The sequence below is a fragment of the Callospermophilus lateralis genome, chromosome 14 (genome assembly GCF_048772815.1).
Source record: "Callospermophilus lateralis isolate mCalLat2 chromosome 14, mCalLat2.hap1, whole genome shotgun sequence".
NCBI classification, from domain to species: domain Eukaryota; kingdom Metazoa; phylum Chordata; class Mammalia; order Rodentia; family Sciuridae; genus Callospermophilus; species Callospermophilus lateralis.
Genome location: NC_135318.1, coordinates 6921009 through 6948608, shown reverse-complemented (window position 1 = coordinate 6948608; position 27600 = coordinate 6921009). Strand labels below are relative to the sequence as shown.

The following is a 27600-nucleotide window of genomic DNA, read 5'->3' as shown; positions in this document are numbered from 1 at the left end:
GTTATTTACTGCCTAGATTCTGCAATTAATAGTAGACTATTTATAGCAATAAATAAATAAATCGTTTACTATTTACTGTCTCACCTATTTATTTCTCTTTCTGTGCATCCATCAATCCATCTTGTTTTTGTTGTTGTTGTTGTATTGGGGATTGAACCCAGGGGTTCTGTACCCTGCTCATCTCGCCCTTTTTCTGAGACAGGGTCTTTTTTTTTTTTTTTTTCAGAAAGAGTGAGGGAGAGAGAGAGAGAGAGAATTTTTTTTTTTTTAATATTTATTTTTTAGTACTTGGCGGACACAACATCTTTGTTTGTACGTGGTGCTGAGGATCGAACCCGGGCTGCACGCATGCCAGGCGAGCACGCTACCACTTGAGCCACATCCCCAGCCCTGAGACAGGGTCTTGCTAAGTTACCCAGATTGGCCTTGAATTTGTGATTTTCCTGTCAGCCTCCCAATTAACAGGTTATAGGTGTGTGCCACTATGCCTGGCTCTATCTAGTTTTTTGTTGCATTTCAGAGCAAGTAGTAAGTGTTGCCTTACTTCACCTGTATGTACCTTAGTGTGTATGTCATTAACTAGAAATACATGGAGGTTTTGTATGTGTCGTGCTTGGTATAGTACAGGAGGTTGAGCTCAAGGCCTTGTTATGCTAGGCAGGTGCTCTAACACTGAGCTGCATTTCCAGCCTTGCGTATGTCTTAGGTTTACAATTTGTTGAGCTTTGACAAATGGACATAACCTGCATAACCCAGAATTGTTCTTGGGAATGAGGGGAAAAAAACAAGAAATAAAAGGACTGCTTTTATTTATGTTTATCTTTTTTGTCACATATTTTGTGATGGTCAAAGTAAAACATGAAAACCTTGTAAATGATAAAAAAAATAAAAAGCAAAAACAAAACCAAAACAAACAAAATGGGAATGAAGGCCCCGCATATATTCATTCTTCCATATGGCCCTTCGGACACTCAAATGTACAGATCTTTTTAAATGGTCATCATATAACAGTGGGCTCCAAGTATATTTACTGTTTTTTCAACTTCTGTTTGTTTATTTATTTTTTGACGGTACTAAGGATGGAACCCAGGCCCTTGTGCATGGTAGGCATACACTTTGCCAGCTGAGCTGTATCATTAGCCCTGAACTTTTCTTTTTTAAAATGAAATCTTAGGCTTTATTGTGGTATTGAGGATTTAACCTAGGGACTCTCTACTGCCAAGGTATACCCCCATCCTCTGTGTGTGTGTGTGTGTGTGTGTGTGTGTGTGTGTGTGTTACTGGGGATTGAACCCAAGGCCTTCTGTGTGCAAGGCAAACACTCTACCAACTGAACTATGTCCCTGAAATCTTAGGTGTTGATTCAGGCCAAAAAACAAAACTGTCTCATTTTTTTTTTTAAGATTTTTTGTTTCAAAAACCAACTTTTTTCTTCTCATTGCCAATGTGATAAATTTATATAGAACACAAACTTACAGAAATACATAGCATAAAATGTGAAAGTCGTCAGAATTGCACTGCTCAGAGATAGACCATCATTATGAAGTCAGTACTTATTCCTCCACCTTTTCCTGCACAGAGTACTACCACCACCAGCGTTCAGTTCTACAGAATGGAGTGCCTCTTCTGTGGCACTCCCTTCTGTTTTCTCCTTCTGCAGGACGTGTCATTTTCCACCCCAGGGGTTACGGGTCTGTTCCTCTCTTTATGAGGTGCATAATGTTCCTTTGCGTAGATTTGCCACCGTTTGTTTAAGCATTTTCCTGTCAGGTGACATTTTATTTGCTTTCAGTTTCTAGCCATTATAAATAGTGTACCAGCAACTGCTCTTCCTATCTTTGGTACATTCTTGAGGATGTTTCTTTAGATTCAGTTTGTGTAAGTTGAAATGTAGTTTCAAGGTGCATAGACATGACATATCCTACAGGTATTACCCGATTGTCCTCTGAAGAAGTTGTGTGAGTTACACTGTTCAGCAGCAGTATGTCAGACCACTCCCACCAGCACAGATCTTTTTCATCTTTGCCATTGGGGTGGACAAAAACGGCTTCATGGTCTCAGTCTACTTTCATTAGCTCTTCCTGAGGCCTTTTATTTGTAATTCATTTTCCATGACTTGCTTGTTTGTCCTTTGCTCATTTCCTTCTTGGACTGCTTTTAAGTTAGTTCCTTTTGTTTGATTTGGTCACAATGAATACTGCCTACCTCTGAACAAAAGGTATCCTCACTAGTTCTACAGGATACTGACTATGAAAAGTCTATCTTTAGGTTTTACATCACTTTAATTTTTTTTTTATAGGAACATATAAACCCCGGGTTCGGTGTTATGACACCTATCAGTTATCCTTGAAGTTTGAAAGGTGTTTAGATTCCGAAGGTGAGTAAGATAATAACTTTGAGTTTGTAAAAATAACTTTTGATATTTATCTACTTTTCTGCCTTTCAAAATGGAAATGGGGTGTTGTGCTAGTTAGTTTTTGTCACTGTGACCAAAGTACTTGAGAAGAACAATTTAGAAGAGGAAAAGTTCATTTTAGTTCCTGGTTCAGTGGTTGGCCATTGCTCTGGGCCCAGGGCAAGTCAGGACATCACTGTGGAAGAGCATGGTGAAGTGCTGCCTACCTCATGGTGACCAGAAAGCAGAGAGAAAGTAGGGAAGGAGCCTCAGGGAAGATGCACCCTTCCAGGGCACACCCCCAGTGACTCACCTCCTCCAGCCATGCCCAGTTGTCCATTAGAACTAGCTTGGGCCCATCAACCCACAACTCTCATAATCCAATCATTTCACCTCTGACATAGTCCCGCATTCACACAGGAACTTTTGGGGGACACCTCATATCTAAACACAACAGTTGTATATTAGTTTTCTATTGTTATGTATCAAATTAGTACAAACACGGTGGTTTAAAGAACCCTTTAGCAGCTTGCTGTTCTGTAAGTCAGTAAGTCCTTCCAGGCTCTGCTGTGTCCTGTGTTCAGGGCTGAATCAGGGTGCCGGCCAGCTGTGCTCTTGTTTGTAGGACTGAACCTAAGACTGTGCTTCCAGACTCACTCAGGTTGTTGGCAGACTTCAGTTTGTTGTGGTTGTAGGACTGGGGATCCCATTTCTTGCTGTCAGCTGGCTATGTTGGCTTATTAAAGCTGCCTGCATGCCTTGTCCCGTGGTCACCTCCACATTTAAGCCAGCAGCAGCTCATTAGATCCTTCTAGTGCTTTGCATCTTTCTGACTTTCCCTTCACTACCAGCAAAGGAAACTGTTTCTATAGGCTCCTATGATTATAAATCTCCCCTTTGATATATAAGGTAACATTTCAGAGGAGTGGTGTCTCAGCAAGTCACAGGGTCCTCCCACACTCACAGAGGAGCAAGAATTGTACTAGAGTAAAGGTCACTGAGAGTCATTCTCAGGTTCTGCCAAGCATGGAAGGCACATTAAAATGGGGAAGTTCAACTTTTATTAGCTGGCCCTGTGTTGGGGATTAAGGGAAAAGAAGTTAATGGGAGGTTACTAAGGGCCTCACTAAGTTGCTGAAGCTGGCCTTGAACTTGTGATCCTCCTGCCTCAGCCTCCCTAGTTGCTGGGATTACAGGTGTGTACCACCACACCCGGGGGAGTTTCCTTAGAATTACAAGCGCATTCTAACTTGTCTCACCCTTTGCCTTTTGAAAACTAGAACTTCTGTGTGCCACTAGTACAGTGGTTTTCATTCTTTACTTTTATTTAACAGATAAACTATGAATAGGTAAAGAGTTATTGTTACCCTTTTTAAAAAATATTTTTAGTTGTAGATGGGCACACTAACTTTATAGTCGGGAGCTGAGTGCCCCCTAGCTTTGAGCGATGGAAATGTGGAGACTGGCTTCCCTAAGCAGGAGGATCCCCATCTCCCCTCAGCAGAGGAGCAAAGCTTTGGGAGTGGGTGTTACCCAGTGGAGTGGGTTGCCTTCTTGTTCCTTTGTAATATTACCCCTTAATCTTTTTTGGGATAGAGTGTTCCATGGAACCTCCCCTTGTGTGCCCCCTATGTAAGAATAAAGAATCCAGGTGGCTCTCTGTCTTTCCAAAGGACCCCTAAGGTCTAGAGCTGTCACTGGATCTGTCTGTGTGTAATTATTTTCGTGCTAACTCAAATCCACCTTGAGTGACCCTGACTGATTTAAATAAAATAAAAGTGTTGTGGCACTTTATTCATTTATATTTATGTAGTGCTGAGGATTGAACTCAGGGCCTCACATATGCTAGGCAAGTGCTCTACCATAAGCTACAACCCCAGCTCTGTTATCATTTTTTAATCAATACTTAAAATGTTTTTAAATGTATATTTGAAAGTCTTAATTATTTTGAACATCTGGGTAAAATACTGACAAAATTTAGAAGTCATATTTTGTGGATTTGCTTCGTTCTATAAAAATCTAGATGGTTTATATTGAATTTTCCATTTGTCATTTTGGGGGCAACGTGGCAGTTTTATTCTTATATGGGTTAAACAGTATTTCTATATAATTTCTGCGTTAATTAGAATCTTTGCCTCAAATTTTTTTTTTTTTTTTAAAGAATGTTGATTGATAATTCCATTTTCCCCCTATTTCTTCTTTTTCAGTTGTCACCTTTGAAATTTTATCAGATGACTATTCAAAGGTATGTTTGACAATATGGATTTGTGCTGGTTATATTAAAGGAATGAGTGAGTGGAATTTATAAGGATAAAGATATTCAATTTTCAGTTGTTAAAGAAGATTGTGTATTAGTAGATAACCTATCTTTTTTCTCTTAATATACTTGTAGTTTGGTGCATGTGTGATGTGTAGTATTTTTTAGGACAACTGAGGTAGAGATGACTTTTGGCCTCTCTAATTTAGCTTTCCATTGATGAGACTTTATCTCCATTTTTAAGAATTGGAAGCAGTCATTTTTTTTAGACCATCTTATGTACTAGATTTGTAATTCTGATTTTTGAACTTAGGTTTGTTGCCAGGTTGTTTTTGCTCTCTGATTCATAAGAGTAAATTAGCACTGTTGTACATTTCATTTTCTTGACCCAGCAAGTGGTTGTGGTGTCTTCTGGTAAATTCAGAACACAACTAAACAGATTTATTTGTTTGCTTTTCTTTATGCTGTTGGTCCATCTTTCAATTCTTATGGTCATTTTCTACAATTAGAAAATGTTAATAAAGCCTTTATTCAATTTAAAGTGAAAAATTTTTATGAAACATCATGATGTCCCATTAATATATAATTTTTATGTACCAGCTAAAATAAATTTATTAAAATAAAAGCATTATTTAGTGATGTTAAATGGCATTGTGAAGAAGGGCTGGGGGTGCAGTTCAATAGTAGAGCACTTTCCTACTGTGTGCAAGGCCCTGAATTCAATCCCAGCACCATTAAAAAAAAAAAGTCGACTTGAAGGAAAATTGAATTTTCTTAGCTGACATGCTTCATGCTAGGGGAGCGCTCTACCGCTGAGCCACAATCCCAGCCCCTGACATGGTTCGTGTATTGTCTTTAGTTCTGAGAACTGTGAGTTTTCGGTTTATCCTTTTATCTGTGGTAGATTTTATCATGTATTTTGGGGACATACAATTTTAAAATATATATTTTTTAATATTGACAAATTTGCAATTAAATGCTACCTGTAGGGTTTTCAGTTACCTTTGTAGTATATTAAAATTAAATGAGTTTATCAAACTGTGTAACTGTGTGGGATTATTAGAATGTGTTCTTCAGTGAAGCAGAAAGGTGCTCTTATGACTAGTGTACATCATTCCACATTAGAATGTGCTGGAGCCACGACAGCGAAAGGCATTTGTCTTAGTTCTGTTGGTTAGAAGGAAAGGCTCTCAGAGATGATGTTGAGGTGCAGGAAGGCATCAGGAAACAGAGAAGGGTTGTGATTCTTTTTCTTCAGTTTTTTTTTTTTTTTTTTTAATATTTTTAGTTGTTAATGGGCCTTTATTTTTTTTTTTTACTTATTTATGTGTGGTGCTGAAGATCAAACCCAGTCCCTTTTACATGCAAGGCAAGTCCTCTGCCACTGAGTTATAGCCCCAGCCCAGGGTTGTGATTCTTAATTCCACTGGAGTGTGTGGGATGTCTGTGTGTTTAGAGAGAGTAAGTGTGAGAGCGATCAGTTTTGTTTTTTTGGTTTTTTTTTCTTGCTTTGGTGATGATGAAATAAAAACTTTATGTAGAAACCTAAGTAAAGTGATTTTCTTTTATTTTCAGATTGTCTTCTTACATAATGATAGATATATTGAATTTCATTCACAATCAGGTTTTTACTACAAAACCAGAATACCAAAGTTCGGGAGAGATTTCTCTTATCACTATCCATCCTGTGATTTGTACTTTGTTGGTGCAAGGTATTGGATCTACTCTTTTTCTTTTTCCTTTTCACTTCACAAACAATTTCTCTTAATAAATTTCCTGTATAGTTTCTCTGTTTAAATAGCCTTAACAGATAAAGTGATACATGGTTATTATTTTAAAGAAAAAAATCTTTGTGGGGTGTGGTGGGTGCATGCCAGTAATTATCCTAGCTGCTTGGGAGGTTGAGGCAGGAGGATTACATGTTCAAAGTGGGCCTCAGCAATTTAGCGAGGCCCTAAGTACCTTAGTGAGACACTGTCTCAAAATAAAAAGGGCTGGGGATGTGACTCAGTGGTTAAGCACCCCTGGGTTCAATCCCCAGTACCAAAAAAAGAAAAAAGAAACCAAGGAATAAGCCAAAAATAAGTCTCCTAGTTACACACTGATGCGTTTTGTGTATAAGAGGTATCGTAACGTTTTAATACCTGTTGTTCTGCTTAATAAAATATTCTAACATTAAAAGTGTTTATGGTAGTTTTATGTTACAGTGGTTAAAGCAGGAAATGCTGTTAGGAAATATAAGCCTGTTCACTATAGCCCAGTTGCCACAATGTACAAGATACATATTTGTTTATTTTACATATTGTTTATTTTACTCTGTTTCTCAGATTTCTCTTTATTTTTCCAAACTTGTAGTTCTGCTTTAAGTTTTATTCAGTATCAGTAATGTATTTCTCTCTGAACCATTTTGTAATTGAGGTCATATGTAGTTATGGACTCTAGTTAAAAAACATTGGGAGCAGCTTTACGGAAGAATAATACATGATCCCTGCTTTTAAGTTGCTTTATGTTTCAAGGAGACTAAATCATTTAGGATGTCACCCTTGACTTCTGTTGCCTATTCTCTAAATACAGAGAGCTATATCTGCAACCTAGTAGGATTTTGTTGGTGAGGTCCATTTCTTAGCCCTGTTATATAGTATTCTAAAACTTCTTATCCTTAAGTGTCACCTTTTTATAAATATAAAAGAAAATTCAGGGGCTGAGGTTGTAGCTCAGCAATAGAGTACTCGCCTAACATATGTAAGGCCTTGAGTTCAGTCCTCAGCACCACATATAAATAAATAAAATAAAGGTATTGTGTCTAACTAAAAAGATATTAAAAAAGAAAATTCCTATCCCTTATAGAAAATTTTGAAAATGTAAAAAAAGTATGAAAAAGAAAATTCATCCATAATTACACCACCCAGAGGAAACCTTTGCTAGTATTTTGATGTATTTCCTTCTAATCTTTTATTTTATATTACATATATTATATATACCTTTGAATCTTGCATTTTCTGTGTTATTTGTAAATAGTCTAATTACTTTATGATATTTCCTCAACAAATAGTTTAACTTACCTTTATACATTACGGGTTTGTAAATAAGATGAATATATTTTAGATCTGAAATAAATCTTTTTATCAGTTTTGCAAAGGAAAGTGATGAGTTATGATGATGATAATTAATCATGCATATATTTTATAAGTGATATATGTATGTAGTTCTGAAATTTATATTTATTTAAATAAAAGTTTATTGTACTTTGCCGTATTTTTAGCTTTCTTCATTTCTTTGCAGCTCTGAAGTTTACAGATTAAATTTAGAACAAGGACGATATCTGAATCCTCTACAAACTAATGCTGCGTGAGTATTATTTGAAGTGATGCTATATTTATTTTGACCAGGAGATGGTGCTAGATGCTCAAGTTTTTAATCAGATAACCTGTATTATACTTAAGTAGAACTTTGTTCCACTTAGTTTAATTTTTTTTTTTCTTAAACAAAACCTTCACTAAGAGACCTGGTGATTTCTTTAAAAATTTCAATTCTCACTTTAAAACTTCCCCAACCCTAAGCTGAGTCCTATTTCCTTTGAAAGGACTCAGCTTAGGCCTGGGGATATGGCTCATTGACTTCCTACTTGGGTCACATGCATGAAGCCCTGAATTAATCCCCCGAGCTCAACAACAACAAAACAAACAGAAACACTCAGCTTGATATTTTTATTTGCAGTGTTAAGTTTTCATTTATGATTTGGTTTTGTTCCACATTTTCTCACTTGGAAAATTTTGATTGTTGTATAATTTTTTAAATTTTTATTTTTTATGTTATTAGCAGACATTTGAGTTTTTAAAATTTTTCCTTTTATCATACACTATAAGCTATACTTATATTTTATTCAAAGAGAAATTCTTTAGGAATGAACTTATTGTTATCATCTTATTGAATAATAAATAACCATGAGAATGAAAACACCACATGCGAGGCATTATTCTGCCATTTTACTTATATTGGCTCATTTTAAACTGACATCAGATATTGTAGTAGGTCCCAGTGTCTTCACTTTACAGAGAGAGCAGCCTAGTATCAGAGGAGTTAGTGGTTTGCGCAAGGCCAGACAGTGAGTTCACATAGGAGCTGGATTGTTTCTCATTTGTGTGAAGGAAGAACTTGTTGAATTTGTCTTATTGCTTTGAGAATATTTTTAAAGGTTAGAAGAGCATACGGTGATTTATGAAAACAAGTAAACTTGTTTCACGTTGGCCTGAATTGCTTTTCTTTCTTTTTCTTTTTGTGGTAAAGAGGATTGAACCTAGGGCTCTCTACCAGTGAGCTACATATCCATCCCTTTTTATTTTTTATTTTGTGACAGGCTTGCTAAATTTTCCAGGCTGTCTTTGAACCAGCTATCCTGATGCTTCAACCTCCCAAGTTACTGGGATTATAGGCATTGCTGGAATTATAGTCATGTGCCACCATGCCTGGTGTGCTTTTATTTTCTTTTTTAAAAAAGTTTATAGCTTCACAATACATTATTGCATAACAAAACGTTACCTGCTCTTTAGTTTCATGATTTCCTGTTTATTATAATAAAAGCTGGTGTATTGTGTGTCTTCATACTATGTATATTGCTGAACACTTTGCAGTCACTTTCATTTAGTCCTCACAACAATCCAGTGAGGTAGGTGAAATATCTACTTGATAGAGAATGAAAATGAGGCTTAGATAGCATACTCGGGTCTCAAGATTGCTGTAGTGATAGCCTGTGTTCCTGAGACTTGCCTTGGAAGAAAGCAGAATGACCCTTTCTTTTCTAGATGGTGGAATAGTGTTTCAGAAGGAAAGCCTGTCTTGTCTGTCACCGGGTAAGCAGGGTGTTACCTGTTACCTTGGGGACTGGAAGCTCTGGTGGCTGCTAGCCCAGGCTTAACGCCTTCATTTTTCACTTGCAGGTGATGAGAGAATATGCACATCTTCTGTCTCCCTGGAATTTGTATTAAATGTTTATTTAGAAAGTTTATTGAATACCTCTTTTCTCAAAAATAGACGCTAACTAGTATTTTCTTCCTTGTTGCTTTACTGTTTTAGGGAGAACAATGTTTGTGACATAAATTCAGTGCATGGCTTGTTTGCCACAGGAACAATTGAGGTAAGCATGTGCTGACCTTGTTTCTTTTTCTGTTTCTCTTTTTTTTTTTTTTTCTGTTCTAGTCATACATGACAGAGGAATGCATTTCAATTCATTGTAAACAAATGGAGCATAACTTTCATTTCTCGTTGTACACAGTGTACAGTTGCACGATATGTGTGGTCATACATGTACCTAGGGTAGTGATGTTCATCTCATTCAACCATCTTTCCTGCCGCCATATCCCTGCTCTTTGCCCAGTCACTGACTTTATTTCTTTCAGTATTTGTTTCACATTTGATTGTGAATGGAATTTTTATTTAAAGACAGTTGCTTGATTCCTCAGAGCAGGATGATAATGAAGTAATGGCTCTGGTTTGCTGTTTGCATATTACATTGACCTTTGTACACAGAGACATGGCTACTCTACAACTGTTGACTGTGCTGGTCATGCATGCATCAGAGTGGGTGCCACAGAGACTGTTCTGAGTACTTGAGGGAAGGTGTAGATAACTAAGTCCAACCTGCCACTACCCTGGGATTGCTGGCCCAAGAGGAGCACTGCAGACAGCCACGCTGTTTTTTATGGGAGGCAATATTTTTTGGAATCTCAACTCTCATTTATTAGATGACTTCATGTCTGTGAATTAGTTGTTTTTCCTAAGACTGAGTTTCTTCATTGCTGAGACAGTAATACAGTCACAGGCTGCTTAATGACATTTGTGTCAATGATGGACTCTATGGGCTATGGCCCAGCAATGCTATAGCTGTGTTTGTGTTAGTACAAACTATAATGTTTATATAAGGATAAAATTGCCCAGTGATGTGGGTCTCAGATTGTATTACCATCATTAAGCAATATATGACTGTACTTACCTTAGCAACTCTTCAGAAGTGTGGATGACATTCACATGAAATAACCTATATAAAAACAACATAAACTAGAAAAGTATATAGAATGGTGTCATGTGTTATATAGTAGCATTCAACAAATATCGAACACACACTGTACTTTTAAACTATAGTAACTTTGAATCAGGGTGCTTCATGTTTGTCAAGAATTTTTCTAGATATCTGGGCATGGTGGTGCACACCTGTAATCTCAGTGACTTGGGAGACTGAGGCAGGAGGATTGCAAGTTTGAGGCCAGCCTGAGCAGCTTAGCAGTAAATAGGACTTGGATGTAACTCAGTGGCAGAGTGCTCCTAGTTTCAATTCAATTTCCTGTACTGTTGGGTGTGTGTGTGTGTGTGTGTGTGTGTGTGTGTGTGTATATATATATATATATATATATATATATATTCCCCCCTGCAGATTTGCATTTTTTCATTGGGATAATGAGAAATACTCAAGAGTTTAAAAAAGATGCACATATACCAGAGGTATATAACAAAAAATGTATTCTTCTATACCTTCCAGATACTAAATCCCATAATCTAGAGATAACTTATGACCAGTTTTTTCCTTAATTAAAAAAGGAAATCAGCTCATGAAATAATAGTTAAACAGTACTAAAAATGGCATAAGGTAAAAAGTTAAATTTTTATTTCCCATGAGATAATCAGTGTTAATAAATCTTATTTTGAATATGTTTAAAATTCTTATAGTAGTAACTTTCATTTAAAATTGGTTTTCATTTGTGTAGGGTCGAGTGGAGTGCTGGGACCCAAGAACTCGAAATAGAGTCGGCCTGTTAGACTGTGCGTTAAATAGTGTCACAGCAGATTCAGAGTGAGTAGAAGTTAATTTGTGATATAATTAATATGAACCTTCTGATTTAAGCAAATGTATCAATATGAAATTACAATAAATTGCTGCAGGATTAAACTCTTTAGGGAAAAATTGTAGTGACTGAAATTGTTTTACATAAAAATGCTCTCATGTAAAAGCTAAGTGGCTGATTCAGATACAATTTCTTTTTTGCTCCTTTCCTTCCTTCTGCCTTCCATTCCCTTTCTTTTTTTCTTTCTTTCTTTCTTTTCAGTTCTAGGGATTGAATCCAGGGCCTTGCACATAGTAGGCAAGTGTCCTGAGTGTCCTTGGGCCTTTAAAAATTTTTTGAGGGTGTTGTTCAAGTTGTCCATGCTGACCTCGATCATGTGATTCTCAGTTTTTGGAGTAGCTGAGATTCCAGGCATGCACCACTGTGCCTAGCCAAATAGAATTCCTTTCTCAAATACTACACAGACGTCTTAGTTCTGTGGAATTTGTTAGTGTATTATAGAGATTTATATTCTGATTCTACTGTATGACCAAGGACGTACTACTCCTGTTAACAGGCAAAAAGATGTGCTTTGAATGCTAAGGGAAGGAAAGCAAGTTTTTAATTTTTTCTTGCTCGTATTTGTCTAATTCCTACACTAAACACATTTAGAAGAGGAGTACATAGTTGGAGTTAAAAACCTCTAACAAAAGAATAGAGACTTGAATTAAATAAGAAGAAAAAGCCCTTGTTTCTTCCCACTCATCAGAGTGGCAGTGGTGTCATCCTGTGCATGTGTGAACTCCTGTAGAGAATACTCTTGGGCAAATCCTTAACATGGGATTTGTTGCCACAGTCAGTTGAGAAATTGCCTTTTCTCTGGGCTCTAGTGCCTTTACCAGTTCATCCTCATTTCAGTTCAGTAAGATTTTTATATATGTTTTATAGTCATATAATATGGAATGTGGAGTGTTTGATGACTCCAGGATATAAAGACTGTGAACTCTCTGAATTATTACAAAATTTTGTGCACTTTCCTTTTTTGGGGTGGAAAGGGAGGGAAGAATTTATATATTTATTTATTTTTTAAATCAGTTCATGTGAAACACCTTTGACCTAGGGAAAAAAAAATTAAGAATCACAAAGTTAGGAAGATGTGTCTTTCTAATATGTATTTCTTCTCTATGTGAGAAATAAAGAATAATTTTTTTTCACCTTTTTTTTTATGAGATTTAAAGTGAGCATAGAAACATTTTTTTTTGTCCTGATTTTTATTGAGTCTTTTTAAAGCAAACAAACAACTTTATTAATTTTGGTGTGGTATACAAAATATTAAGTAATTTTAAATTGGAAAATTCATTCCTATATTTACTAATAGAATAAATCAGTGTAAAATGCACATTAATATTTTATCATACAGGCATGAAAGAAAGCAAATCAGAAACCTGCTTATTTTTGGAAGGTAAAAAAATTGATTATAACTTAAAGATCTTTACCTACTCCCTAGAAAGCAGAGACTAATTTTCTCTCACTCTTAAACATTGACTGTTCCTTGAGGTAGAATAGAGGCTTGGGTTCTGGAATAAGTTCTGTTGTCGATTGTTACATCTAGGAAAAAGTATATAGAAAGACAGGTTGTTGTAGTCTGTCTTAAGACTGTTCCTTCTTTTAATGTAGTGACTGCAATGGAGGTAACATTATAGAAAATCTAAGGAAGAGATGTGAAAAAAAAAAAACAACAATCTTGCTGGGCAGTGGTGGTGGTGCACATGTGTAATCCCAGCGAATCAGGAGGCTGAGGCAGGAAGATTACAAGTTTGGCCAACCTGGGAGACTTGGTGAGACCCTGTCTCAAAATAAAATTATAAGGGGTGGGGGATGGGTTGGGGATATAACTCTGGGGTGGAACACTTGCCTAGCATGTGCAAGACCCTGGGGTTCAATTCCTGTAACAAATATATTTTGTTAACTGTGGTCTTTAGAAACAAGAGTGTATTTATTCTATTTATTTAAAAAAATAGAATATTGATTCACAAACATTTTTTACTGGCTTCTTTAGTCTTAGAGGTAGGGTATTTTTAGCTGTCATGATGGAGTTTTTTTTTTTTTTTAATAAATGTTATTTTAAAATTTATTCTTAGTGAAAAAAATTATTAAAAAGTTCTAGAAATACAAAATGGAAAGTAAAAATGATCTGTGTATATGTAGGAAGATATCTTTAAGTAACCAGACCACTGTTGCTATCAGCTGGGTGTTTATAATTTGGTAATTATTTTCTGAGGGAAAATATCTAGAATCTGAAATACGCTGAGTTTAACAGCATATTTTTAAGCCATTTGATACGTTGCTAAATTGTCTTTACAGAAAACCTAGTATCCATTTAAATGTCTGTTCACTTGTTCATAGTGTACACTCTCCCATCTCCTCAGCCCAGGGCATCCACCATAGCACAGTTACTAACATCTCTCTCTTTTTTTTGAGATGGGTTTTTATATGTTGCCCAGGTTGGCCTCAAATTTCTAGGCTCTAGCAATCCTCTTGCCTCAGTCTCCTTAGTAGCTGGGACTACAGGTATGGCTGCCACAGCTTGCTTTCTTATTACTAATTTTAACGTGTTAGAAAGAGCCAGAGGATATTGTTTAATAAAGCTTGGTAGAAATAATAGCAAATACATAGCACTGGGCATTATTCTAAGTTCTTTCTATATAGAACAATAGTTTTTTGATCTAGTTGCTGTTATTGAATTTACAGATGAAAAGCATCCATCAATGGCATGTTTACTGTTCAGCCTTTTAAGAATTGTTTCAGAAGCATACTTTATTAACAGGGAAGGATGCTTCAAGTATATGGTGCAGTGGGAAAGTAAATCACAGTTGCCTGTGTACAGCCAGAAGAAAAAATCTGGAGGTATACGAAAATGTTAAAAGTAGTTTTCTTACTGATTCAGTTTTAGGTGTTTTTGTTTTTGTTTTTTAATTGCTTGATTTTATTTTTTTCCTACAAACCTTGTAAGCCACCACTTCCATTATTTAACAAGTTCTGGAAGGTAGAGTCCATACAGAAAGAAAGAAAAAAGTGTAAATATGCATGGGGAGGCAGGAGATCGTTATTTGCAGGAGAAATTGTTGTCTGAGAAGCCCAACAGAATCAACTGAAAACCTGTGAGAATTAATTAATATGAAAGATAAATAAATTGGTTACAAAGTAAGTGAACAAAGATCAGTGACTTTGGTGTTCATCAGCAATATTTTGTTTTATTTAATGGACCAAAGTTCTCATTCACCACAAAAATTGCAAAATACAATAATTCTGTAGCACTTTTTATGAAGACAATGGCAAAATTTTAATAAGAAACAAAGTTTGAGTAAGTAGAAAAAAATGTATCAGTGTGCTAAAGAATTTTCCAAGGTTCACTTTGAAGAGGAGGCAAAGCCTCAGGCTTCCTTCTGATAGCCACTTCCATGGCGGTTCCAGGCTGAGGCTCTGGGTGGCAGAAGAGGCAAAGCTGTTGCTCAGTGCCAGCAGCCTGGTGGACCTGGGCCAAGGACACTTAGACATGGAAAGCAGGAATGCTTGTCCATTTCTGAGTCGTGTCCGTCACTATTTGCACTTGGATCATTGCTTTTTGTGCAGAAATTCCCGGTTGGTGGGTAAGAAGCACATTCTAGAGATGTGTTTGATACTCTTAGAGATCCTAGGGTCCTTATTTGGAGATAATCTTCTGTTTTACCTGGATGTAGCAAATTATGAAATGAAAATGTGTATACCCAAGTCCAAAAATAAAATTGTTTTCTCCTTAAGTAAAAACAGATTTTTTTCTGAGAATACCTTATCATGGTTTAATTAAAATGGAAGGTAAATATAGATTGCATTTGTATGTAAAATGTATTTCAAATTTTGATGATAAAAGTGTGGCTGCACTTACCCTCCAAACAAAAGGCTAGAAATTCCCCATTAGAATTTTTTTTGGTACTGGGATTGAACTTGGAGGTACTCTTATCACTGAATTCCATCCCCGTCCCTTTTTATTTTTTGAGACAGGGTCTGGGTAAGTTTCTAACGCTGGCCTTGAACTTGCTATCCTCTTGCCTCGGCCTCCTGAGTTGCTGGGGTTATAGGTATGCACCACTGTGCCCAGCTCCCTATTAGATTTGAAGTGAAGTTTAGCAATGACTTTGTTACTTAGAAAGAGGTTTGACAGTATATTCATGGAACATGAATATTTTGCCTTTCAGGATAAACAGTTTACCAACCATCTCTGCTTTGAAATTTAATGGTGCTTTGACCATGGCAGTTGGAACATCTACAGGGCAGGTAAATAATGTTTAAGTTGAAATGTCATATGGAAGTTGGTCTTTCAGAAGCATGTGTCAGGAGAATCATACTGTGGGAACACAGAATTGGACAATAAAGTTTGGCCTGAGTGGTGAGGATACTCCAGAATGCTGGATTCTTCTAATACCTGAGGAAAGCTTGACAAAACCAAGCATGATGCACATGTTTGTAATTCCAGATACTCAGGAGACTGAGGCAGGAGGATCACAAGTCCAAGGCCAGCCTGGGTAACTTAGTGAGACCCCATCTCAAAAACTTAAAAGGGATGTGGGGTTTTGTGCATGTATGATTTTGTCAAAATGAACCCAGTTAGCATGTACAAACAATGCTCTAATTAAAAATAAAAGGTGGTGGGGGGAAGGAGGCTGGTGGGGTGTGGTTCACCGGTAGAATACTTGTCTACCATGCATGAGACCCCGAGTTTAATCCCCAATACTACAAAACAAAACAAAAGAAGAAATATTTCCCCTGTGCGTTGTCTGAGTACTGTGGAGTTAGAGATAACAGTGGGGTGGGCACAGGCACTTCCCCCCATATTCTTCTGATGGTGCGTTGTAATTGTACATAATGGTGGAATTTGCTGTCCCATGCATGTCTGTCAGAACCTGCACACAATGTAACACTGTAATTTGGCCAGGAGGGCCCAGGGGTTTTCTTGGTTGGGGTTTGGAATGGCATTTTCCAGAGAGTGCGGAACAGAGATCTGTGGTCAAGAAATGGAAATATGGAATTTTGTCCAGCTCCTATTCTTGGAAATTCATAGTGGATTTAAACACATGTCAAAGGACCTGAGAATTCCTGCAAACAGGAAATGTGGTCAGGAGATACTTTCAAGATTTGTGTATGAAAGGGACCTTTTGGTCACATAGCACTGTTAGCCATATCCCTTGGAGTGAGACCCTCAGAACCTCCATCAGCAGGACTACTCTGAGGTCTGTCTTTCCTTGAAGGCAGAGCCCACATGCTTGAAAGTTTTCTTTAAGTCCACAAGAGACCTGAAACCCACCTTTAATAGATACTGTCTGTATCATCCTGTGCTAGAGGGGGCCTGTCACCTAGGACTGAGATTCTACCTTCCCTAGGCCCCCTTGCCTCTAACAACAGGGGTTGGAAGAGATTTCCCTGCTACCAAAGTTGTGCCATGCTGCCACTGTTGGCCTTAACCTCCCAGGCCTGTTTCATTATGTCTTTCATTCACACATCAATTGCGATAGCAGCAATTGGACATAGTAGGCCCTCAGTGTGTATATTTGTTGAATTAACAAATGAAAAAAATAATTATGGACTTCCAGTTATTTCTTTCTTAGTATAGATCAGGAGTTTTCAAGCTTAGTGTACGTAAAAATGACTCAGTTTTGAATTCATAAACTATACATTCTAAGGGTAATTTAAAAGACTTTACTAGATTATTGCTGGTAATGTTAGGACTCTTTGTAAGGGTGTTGATTGTGTTCATGAAAAGGTAATGAAATAAACAAATGGCTATCATTCTAACATCCATGTTTCTTTCTAAGGTAAACGGTCTAGTTTGTTGCAACAGAAGTAACTTGTTTTTTTCTTTCAGGTTTTATTATATGATCTTCGCTCTGATAAGCCACTGCTAGTTAAAGATCACCAGTATGGTCTACCCATTAAGTCAGTTCATTTCCAGGAGTCATTAGATCTGATTTTGTCTGCAGACTCTCGAATTATCAAAATGTGGAATAAGAACTCAGTATGTATTTTTTTGTTGGAATTACTCCCGTTTTTATTTGTGTGTGTTCCCAATGCTCTTGTGCTCCCATTGCCTCTTTTGAATGATGTGGGTTCCTGAGCAGGAGATTATGAGGATCCACGCTGGAGCCCTAGGAGGAGGCCAGGTGCTTATGTGATGTCTGTGCTTAAGGGGAGCAGTCGTGCTTGCACCTTCTCCTGAGGTTTTCCAGGGTTGCTAGTCCTGGGGTGCATTTTTGATGTTGAGTTAGGTGGATAGAAAACCATTGTTTTAAAAAGTCTAAACCTGAGATCCTAAGCCTTTGTCACCACCCAAGGAAGGTTCTTCATGGACCATGAGTTATCTTTCCATGTCAGTGTTATTGTAAATCCCAGTTTTATACGTTTCCCACCTTGAACAGGTGGATTTTTAGAGGCGGCACCTTTATAACGATTTCTAACAATATTTTTCTTAAAAAATAATATTTTCTCTTGAATATTTTGATATCCCTTCCCTCGGTTCTTAGTGTTATTTTAAAAATAATAAAATCCAGTATTACTGGCTTTAACCCCTTTCTGCTTTCTTCATTTTATTTATTTATTTAATTTTATTAAAAAAAATTACTTTTAGTTATAGGTAGACACAATATCTTTGTTTTATTTTCATATGGTGCTGAGGACCAAACCCAGAGCCTCACACATGTGAGGCAAGCACTTTCCCTCTGAGCCACAGTCCCAGCCCCTGCTTTTTTCATTTTAAATAGTAGAAGGTAAGTTTATCAAGTAAGTCAGGAAAAAAAATGTATTCAGTCTAACAATTGTTTTTAGAGTTTTTTTGCATTTAATTAATTAGAAACTTATAATCTTAAATTTGTTTTTTAAAATAATATAATATCTGCAAAATAGCATCTGTAGTTTAAAAAAAAAAAAAAAGTGTCACTTTTACAGAGCTTATCCCTGAGATGAGGGTGGGTGGAAGGCCCATGGCCTCTGCATTTATCACCCAGAGGTAGCTGCTGGTCTCACAGGAAGCTGCAGAGCTCAGCCCTGTCATCTTGTTCCCTTGTCTCTAGTTTTCAGACCATTACTTTGGTTTTTTAAGTTCCACTTTTTGACTCCTGAAGTGTTGAACTTACTTTCCTTTTTTCCCCCCTCTGCATTTGCTCTGGAAGTTTAGAGCTGTTCTTAGGGGGTTTTGCCTCTTGAGCCCTAGTTCTGTGAGTTCCTTGTGACTCTTGAAGTGACTCAGGGACAATTACCCTGATAAGTGCCCAGGAATCAGTTGAGCTGTGTGCACTGTGGGCTTTGAGTTTGCAGGAAGTTTGCTTTCTCAGGAAGATTCAGCGTGTCTTAGATCAGGATTTTTTTCTGCTGCTTTTCTGACAGTCCAAACTTCTTCAGTGTTAAAAACACTATTCTTGCAGTAGGGTGGCATCCCAGGGACTCAGGACGCTAAGGCAGGAGGATTGCAAGTTCAAGGTCAACCTCAGCAACTTAGCCAGACTGTGTCTCAAAAATAAAAAACAAAAAGGGCTGGGACTGTCGCTCAGTGGTAAAGAGCCCCTGAATGAATGAATGAAAGAAAACACTTTTAATTACTACAAATGCATATGTTTTTATTTAAAAAAAATCCATACATACTGATGCTGAGGAAGTTACTTTGGCCTGGCTTCTGTCCTACCTAAAGGCAGCAACTTATCAATTCAGATATTAGCGTGTGTTCCCCAGACTCTTCAGCTGTGTCGAGTTTCCCACAGTATGGATTTCTGTAACTGTGGTACCCCTTCTTTTTCTACTATAGTTTCCTTTCCCTTTCCTCCTCTCCTCTTCCTTTTTATCTTAGGAACCTGGAAAGGAAGAGAGAGAGAGCTGTGTGAGTGTCACTGTTGGCTGCTGCTGTTCACGGAGCTTGAAGTGACCCCCTTGCCTGGCTGCAGTGCCACTCCCTCCCACCCTGGGGACTCGTGTGGCCAGATGTTGGTTTTCTAGTAAAAACTAATAGCTGCAAGAGCTGGCAACTTAAAACTTCAAACCGTCACACTGTAATTGCTACAGTAAATTTTACTTTGGCATTTTTTGTTTCTTATGACTAAATACTTCCTCTTGACTAACTCCCAGGTTGCTTGGCTTTGCGTGACTTGCCTGCCTTGTTTATCTTTCTCATTGCCCTTCTCCACACCCACTTTCTTCTGTCAGTTTTTTCTTTTACTTTCCTCCTTTTTTAAATATTAGCACACTACGTCACATTTAAAATAGGAATATTTTGGCCTTTTCTACATAATAACTCAGGCCTTATGTATTTGTAGACTTCTTTTGTATTTCACATCCATTGTCTTGGTCCCCTGTGCCCTGAATTTGAAGTATAGGAATGGCAGATGTCCTCATTTACCATGGTGGCTGTTCTCCTCTGGGTTCTTTGAGTACAAATTAAGTTGGGAATATGTCACAGATTTTTTGTAAAGTTGCAAATTTTTTGTAGAGTTAATGTGCAATTTATTTTATACTTTGCCCCTTTTCAACATATAGGTATCATCTTTAAAACCCTAGGGCTTTTTTGGACAAGTCACCTCTCCAATTTGGGCTTCAATTTCTTCATTTCTAAAATGAGAACATTTGATAAATTGATACACAAATTCTCTAAGATTTTTTTAAATATAGATTTCTTCATTAGGTTGTTTTATTTATTTATGTAGCAGCAGGTGGTTGAGTTACGTCTCCATTTTCTTTATGTGACATTGCTAAAAGTTACCTTTAACTATTTAAATAATCCTTCTTTGCTTTCTGTTTTAGGGGAAAATATTTACTTCCTTGGAACCAGAACATGACCTTAATGATGTTTGCCTATATCCCAACTCAGGTAAGTATGATGTAGCACACAGTGTTTGGTGAGACAAATGTTGGCTTTACATTTTTTAGCTTTAAACTAATTTTACTTCTTAAGATAGAGTTTGACTTGGTATTTGGGTATTTTATTTGGAAGAATAAAAAACAGGAAGTGATATGCATGATTCAGAAGAAGATACTTTTAATGACTCAGTCCTCATCCCACCTAGCTATTAGTAGAAACTAGTAACAATATTTAGGTAGGCGGCAGGTGAAATGCTATTTTGGTGTGCTCCTTAACTCTTTTATGTGATTAGTAATAGTGGGTGGAAATTGAGGTTAGAGATTGGAGGAGGCTGGAATTGCCTAACAATACACATATGGCTCATGAAGCCATGGGGTTTGGGTTTGTTCTCTGTTGTGTGCCATTCAGAAAACAATATGATAGATTTCCATTTTGAACAATACATTCAAGGCAATGTGAAGACTTTGGGGGTATGAGAGAAGAATGAGAATGGTTTCTACTCTGAAGTAGTATATTCCAGGTGTGAGCACACACAAATAATTCTAATGCAGGTATACATAGCAGAGCACAAAGAGTTCTGTCATGTATGTGTGGACACACATTATAGGGAACACTTTTTACCCAGAGTACTAAGAGAAGAGCCTTAGAGGAGATTTTGTTTGACATTGAGTTTGGTGCAGTGAGTGAGGTTGAATTATAGGGAGACGGGGTCGGTGATCCACTGAGGGATTGTTATACAATCTTTGTGAAAGAATAACAAGGGGGATGGGAGACTTCACACCTGAGTTGTGGTGACTCTGGGAGGACTTGAGGTGGGAACAGGTGGAGAAGGTCTAGAAGTGACATACTGAGTGACTTGGGGTCTGTCTGTCATCAGAGCACCTGTTTTGGAAAAGGGTGGATTGGTTTGAAACTAAAATGACAGGAAGTGGTGCTTGAAGTTGAGACAGGGAGGATAGGTGAGCCAGCAAGTGGAGAGAAAGTTTATGGGTTCTTTTTCTAACATTTGAGTGTAGGTGGTATTGGGACAGTGGGAATGCCTGGTGAGTCTCAAACCTGGTGGCCCATCAAAGTCACCTGGAGAGCTTTTCAGCTGCAGAGCCTTTGTGTTTTCTAGTTGTACTGACTGATAGGGCCCAGAAATGTGTTCTTAACATCCTTCCCAGGTGTCTCATGCACCAAGCCCTGCACCGGCCACAGACCTTCACCAAAGAGCTGCATCTGGTGCACTGTAGCAACTATCCAGAGATGAACAGGTATGCAGAGAGAAAGTTTTGAGGCATGTAAATAAAGATTATCTCAGAAGAATCAGTAGTGAGTAAGATCACCAAAGAGGAATGTTTGGAGTGAGACAGGAGGATTGTTTAGAGAGAAGGAGCCAGCAGAGAAAACGTCATAGGAGTGGACAAGTAACCCTGAACAAACTAAAATTTTTGAAACTCAGAAGAACTTTAGGCATGAGAGTTTCAGTGAGCATTGATCAGAAAGTATAGGTATCACAGAGGTTGGAACAGGAAGGGAAGAACTGAGACTTAATTGAATGCTATTGATACTGTCAATCTGGATACTGGATGCTGTAATATAAATTTATTATTTTTATAACCCTACATATTCAGTGACCCACAGTCTTTCTTTCTTTCTTTTTTTTGTGGGGCAGGTATTGGGGATTAAACCCAAGGGCGCTTTACCACTGAGCTACATTCCCAGTGCTTTTTATTTTTTAATTTTGAGACAGAATCTCACTAAGTTTAGGGTTTTGCTAAGTTGCTGAGGCTGGCCTCAAACTTGTGATCCTCCTGTCTTAGTCTCCCAAAATTTGGGATTATAGCTATGTGCTACTATGCACCTGGCTTTTTCTTTTTGTCTGTTTTTTTCTTACCTCTTAGATCAAAGCAACTGGATAATTTGCCAGGACTGGTTACCCTGCTGGTGTGTGGCAGGGCTTTGATTAGAATCTTTCTGAAATGGGCTTATCCTAGTTAACACGTTAAGAGAGAGAGAAGTAGCTGGGGATCTTGTTATTTGCATTTCCCCTGTGAGAGTTTGAAGGCTCTTATACAGTGGGAAGGTAGTTGCATCCTGGAGAGTTCAGAAATACGTTGCAGGTGAAAATGCTGCAACCCTATTTGGGTTATTGAAGTGATGGGGGCTGTGGGTTGGAAAGGTAGCTTGGTGGTAAAGCACTTGCCTGGCCTCTGCGAGGCCCTGAATTCAGTTCCCAGTATTGCAAAATAAAATAAAGGATCTGGGCTCAGTGTGAAGTGAATGAAGCAGGTGAGCTGAGGTCAGGACAGGGGCGAGGAGTGGGATATGCTGGAGAGGGAGTGACAGTCTGAAGAGTGGCAGAGAGTAGTGAGAGAACCTCACTCCAGATCATTCCCCCATCTCTTTTTCCCTTTTCCATGTCATTGACCTTTCTAAGATCAGGCCAGCAGTCTTGTAGAGCATCCCCTCCTGGACATGTATGATTGATTCTCAAGATGTTGTTTAACTAGTTCCTCCAGCTCTGTTTTTATCTAAAATGACAGGGAGGTCTAAAGGCTTAAGTTTAGGTTTAAATATTTTGATGAAAATGATGCAAGGCTGCTACAGGCTGAGGTCAGTCTGCAGCTAGCTGACCTTCCCTGAATTGGTAAGGATGAGGCTGGTTCGCTTGTTAGCGGGAATCTCTATTACCAAGTATGGTTTTCTTATTTTTAGAAGTGACATTTTCTTTTTTTTTTTTTTTTTTGCGTCTCCAAATGCTTTCTTTTTTTCTTTTTTTTTTTTTTTTTAATTAATTTTTATTGTAGGTAGAAGTGACATTTTGGACAGAGGAACATTGTATTGTCAGATAACTTACAAGAGTCATCAGACATAAACCAATCATCGCTGGGCTCTGTGCGACGGCAGGCGCAGGCAGATGAGTCCCTCACCTCTTCTCAGTGGCTTGGGCCTGAGCGTGGTTGATTCACAGGCTTTGCTTTTTCTTGCTTTGCCACACCTTTCACCCTCCGCGCCACTCCATATGTTTTATGCTTAATCACTATGAGCTTAATCATATTTTCGAAAAGCTAAAACCTCCTTGTTTCTTTATCTGCTCACTTACTCATTTTGGAGTAATTAAAGCCTAATCATGGTGATTGTTTTGGAATGTTTTTCTAGTAGTAAGGTGCTCAGGATATTGAGAAATGATTCTGCCTTTCTGGTTCTTTTTACCGCCTTGCTCTTCTTGCTTATTCAGCCCTCTGTGCGGTTCTCATGTGTCAAGCAGCTGCTCTGTGCAGGTCAGGGCACTTACAGAGGCAGTGGGACTCTGTGACATTGATGTGCATCAGATTCATGACACAGGAAGCTTAGAAAGCTTACGTGTGCCTGAGTCCCGTCCAGACCTCTGGAAGAAGGATCATTGGTTTGAGAAACCATTGGCAGAGACAAAAGATGGGCTTTGGGCTCAAGAAAGACCTACTTCAGGGTTAATAATTACACCAATATCCCAGCCTCAGCTTTCTTGCCTCCTTTACAGGGCTGTCGGAGACCACGAATGCTGTTAAACGTAAAGTAGCTTTTTATCCTATAGCAGCGTCCTCTGAACTCATGGAAATCACGTGCTCACTTCAGTCAGGAGTGTACACAGGGGGAGCCCATCCCTGCTGTCCCTGTGGTGCAGTTTTTTTCTCAGAGCCTGAGCTGTTCAAGGCAGTGCTTCTGTGCTTCTCAAGTGTTTCTGATAAAGGACTAGATGATGTTTCTTTTTTAGAGAGTTGTGTGTTTGCTAAGATACTCTATATGAGAGTGCTTGGTGTATTATCCTGGACCAGCCAAGTGTTTGCTGAGTTCAGTTTTAGAGTGCAGCAGTCTGGAACCGAGACTACAAGGAGGCTCAGCAAGTGTGTCTCACCACATTGGGGAGTTGCCCCCCAGAAAACTTGGGGAGTGAGGAATGTGTTGAAAAGTAGAAGAGAAAAGATAACAAAGCTGAGACATCTGAATATCTGGTATCAAATAGTCTAGAGCCAAAGAATAATGGCTCTTTAGGTAGTCACTGCTACTAGGGTTAAGAAGAGTCATTTACGGAATTCCAGAAAACTGGCCTTCCTTCAGTCGTGCTTGCTGACAGTGCTCAGCCCTCAGAGACTAAACTAATCATTCTTTCTAATTAACAGAAAGAAGTTTTTCTTAATTCCTCATTATTACTCTAATAAAATAGTACACCAAACTACCTTTAATTCATCTGTTTGAAACTGAGCATTTTGCTAAACTTGGTGTAACTCTGAGCACCTCATTGTGAGAACTTGTTGTGAATTTAGCTAGGACAGCCTGGTGTTTCCCAGATGGGGGAGTTGGCCATTGTGAAGATTGAGGTCCTGTGTCGAGGAGGGGCAGCAGCTGAAGCAGGACCTGCTCCAGGGGAGCCTGGCTTCCAGGCGTGGTGCTTCTGCTGGACGCTGCACAGGGTGCGCCGCAGGCCTTTTGGAATGAGACCCTGAGTAGAGAAGGGTACTGCCCCTGCTGTTTACTTCCCCATGTGTTTACTTTCCCCCGTGTGTTTATTTTTAGGAATGCTTTTCACTGCCAGTGAAACCCCCAAGATGGGCATCTATTACATTCCGGTAAGAAATACAAGTCAGAGTTATAATATCAACAAGGCGAGTGAAGGGGTCAGTTTTGAACAGGTGTGGGGGGACTGGGCTTTGTGTGGCTGTGTCCGTGACGCACAGCAGACTCACTCATGGGTTGAGTTTGCCTCCTGAAACGGGTGAAGTCCAGACACTCTTACGGGAAACTGTTTTATATCGTGTTAAAGTAGACATTCTAAGTATTTATCCTTTAGAGTTATTCTTGGTTTCAAGCATTTCAGAATCTTAAACTTTCAGCTGTTGATCAAAAGACCTAAATCTGGAAGCCTGAACTTGTCCTGTCATACCAGCGCAGTTTGTGTCTAAAAGAAGCGAGACCTATCTGAGGTCGACATGGCCCTTGATAATCTGCCCTGATTCTTTCCTCCTTAAAGCATTCTTCTTTTATGCTAGAACCTTCCCCACTTTACCTCTTAGTTTATAGTGAAAAGAAACATAGAGGAATGTCATTTCCAAAGCAAAAGGGTACAGAGTATAAAGTTGGCATTAAATTACTGAGATTTGGGGGGAAGAAAAATGGAGGGATTTGCAGATCAGAACTTGAGGGAAGTGAGCTCTCCATGACCTCTTTCACCTCCATTGATGAAATTACTTTCTATTTTTGATGGTTCTTTTGAAGTAGCTCAACTATGTGAAGTATTCCGCCTGACACTTGAGTTGCTGTGGTCTCAGGAAACCAATGTTGAAAGCACTTTGTGATACTTCTTTTGATTGGTAATGAAATGAAGGCCACTCATATTGGAGTCTTTGGGTTTACCTGTGTTCCTTTCTCCTGGGCTCAGCGGCTTCCATATTCCCATCAGTTGACCTACCTTTCCTTGTATTGGTTGTTGAACAAGTGTATGTTGGTTGCGTCAGCTGCGTGTCAGGCACAGTACTGTGTGCTGGCCGTGTGACAGTGCCCAGGAAAGACGTGGAAAGACTCAAGGTTGGTTATGTGGGCCAGATGGAGGGGTGGGTTGAGTGGGATGTAGAAAGGGCGGGGATCTTGGCAGGAGAGGGAGTGGTGAGTTCAGTGCTCAGGGAGAAGAGCCAGGTGAGGAAGAGTCTCATGGCCAGGTATAGGAACAAAGGTCCGGAGTGCTGGCAGCGTCCTCCCAGAGAGGATAGATCAGATGTGTGTTTTAGAAAGGTTACTTTGGCTGCCATGAGGAGAATGGGTTGGACAGGAGCGGGCTGGGGTGGTCTACAGGAGAACAAGAGTGCCTGCCTGGCTGCGCCAGGCCTCCCTTTTTAGCGCTAAGATAATTTGGGAAAAGAAGTCCAACTTGGCAGGCAGTCATTTCAGAGGGTTCGTAATCCTTGAAGTGTCCAGGGTGTATCTCAGAGGTGTTCAGTGGTTAAGACTTGTGTAGATCACAAGAAATGCCTCTCCTCAGCCCAGGGTTACCTCATTTTCTCCCCATTTCTGCCCCTTTGGGGAGCCGTGGGGAGAGGCAGAACACACCAGCTTGAGGTAAGTCAGGGAAGACAGCTGTCTTCATCCTCCTCCAAAGAGAGCTTACCATGTTCTCATCTTCGGCTTCATCTTAGGTCTCTTCCCCATGTAAAAAATGGGCTACCAGGAAGGTGAAGGCAAGGCTTTTTCCTCCTCAGGAGGGGCTGAGCAGGCCAGATCCACCTGTGTGGGCCAGATCCACCTGTGTGGGGTGGAGATGGGCTTTGGAGACTGGCAGTAAGCCCTCCATGAAGACACGTGAAGCTGGGGCAGTAGGACGGAAACGGAAGGGCTTTTGAGGCTGTAGACTTGATGACCATTTGGTGTGAGGCAAAGGAAGAGGAAAGGATCAAGGATGACACCTGGTTTCTGCTTGGGCAAATGTGTGGATGCTGAGGTCATCCCCAGGCCACGAAAAGTGGAAGAATATTAGAAATTATTTTTCTTTGATATTTTTGCATTTTATAAAATGACCTTTTGTAGAAATAGACACAGCTTTTTTGATTTGCAGGCAATCTATGCATTTTTCTATTCTCAGTGCTTTAAAAGTATATGGAAAGCAGTATGGAAATTTCTTGGAAAATTGGGAATGGAACCACATTTGACCCAGCTGTCCTTCTCCTTGGTCTTTACCCAAAGGACTTAAAAGCAGCACACTGCAGGGACACAGCCACATCAATGTTTATAGCAGCACAATTCACAATAGCTAAAATGGAATTAACCTAGATACCCTTCATTAGATGAATGGATAAAAAAAAAAAATGTGGCATATATACACAATGGAATATATTACTCAGCAATAAAAGAGAATAAAATCATGGCATTTGCAGGTAAATGGATGGAGTTAGAGAAGATAATGCTAAGTGAAGTTGGCCAATCCCAAAAAACCAAGTGCCAAATGTTTTCTCTGATATAAGGAGACTGATTCATAGTGAGGGGAGCATGGGAGGAATAGATGAACTCTAGATAGGGCAGAGGGGTGGCTGGGAAGGAAAGGGGCATGGAGTTAGAAATGATGGTGGAATGTGAGGGACATTATTATCCAAAGTACATGTATGAAGACATGTGAATATACTTTGTATACAATCAGAAATATGAAAAATTGTGCTCTATATGTGTAATAAGAATTGTAATGCATTCTGCTGTCATAAAAATATTAATTAATTAAACAAATTCATTTAAAAAGTACAAAAATCATCCT

The 27600-nt window shown here is 38.8% G+C and overlaps 1 protein-coding gene across 1 annotated transcript in view; it reads left to right on the top strand.

Annotated features, from left to right (window-relative positions):
- The window catches only part of Nol10 (nucleolar protein 10), an 80242-nt gene that overhangs the window by 5433 nt on the left and 47209 nt on the right, over positions 1-27600 (top strand). Inside the window, exons 4-13 of the mRNA XM_076833442.1 lie at positions 2300-2377; positions 4603-4640; positions 6228-6364; positions 7935-8000; positions 9726-9786; positions 11411-11496; positions 15703-15781; positions 17367-17516; positions 20285-20351; positions 24882-24934. Of these exons, the coding sequence (XP_076689557.1) occupies positions 2300-2377; positions 4603-4640; positions 6228-6364; positions 7935-8000; positions 9726-9786; positions 11411-11496; positions 15703-15781; positions 17367-17516; positions 20285-20351; positions 24882-24934 (815 nt within the window). The remainder of the gene's footprint in view (positions 1-2299; positions 2378-4602; positions 4641-6227; positions 6365-7934; positions 8001-9725; positions 9787-11410; positions 11497-15702; positions 15782-17366; positions 17517-20284; positions 20352-24881; positions 24935-27600) is intronic.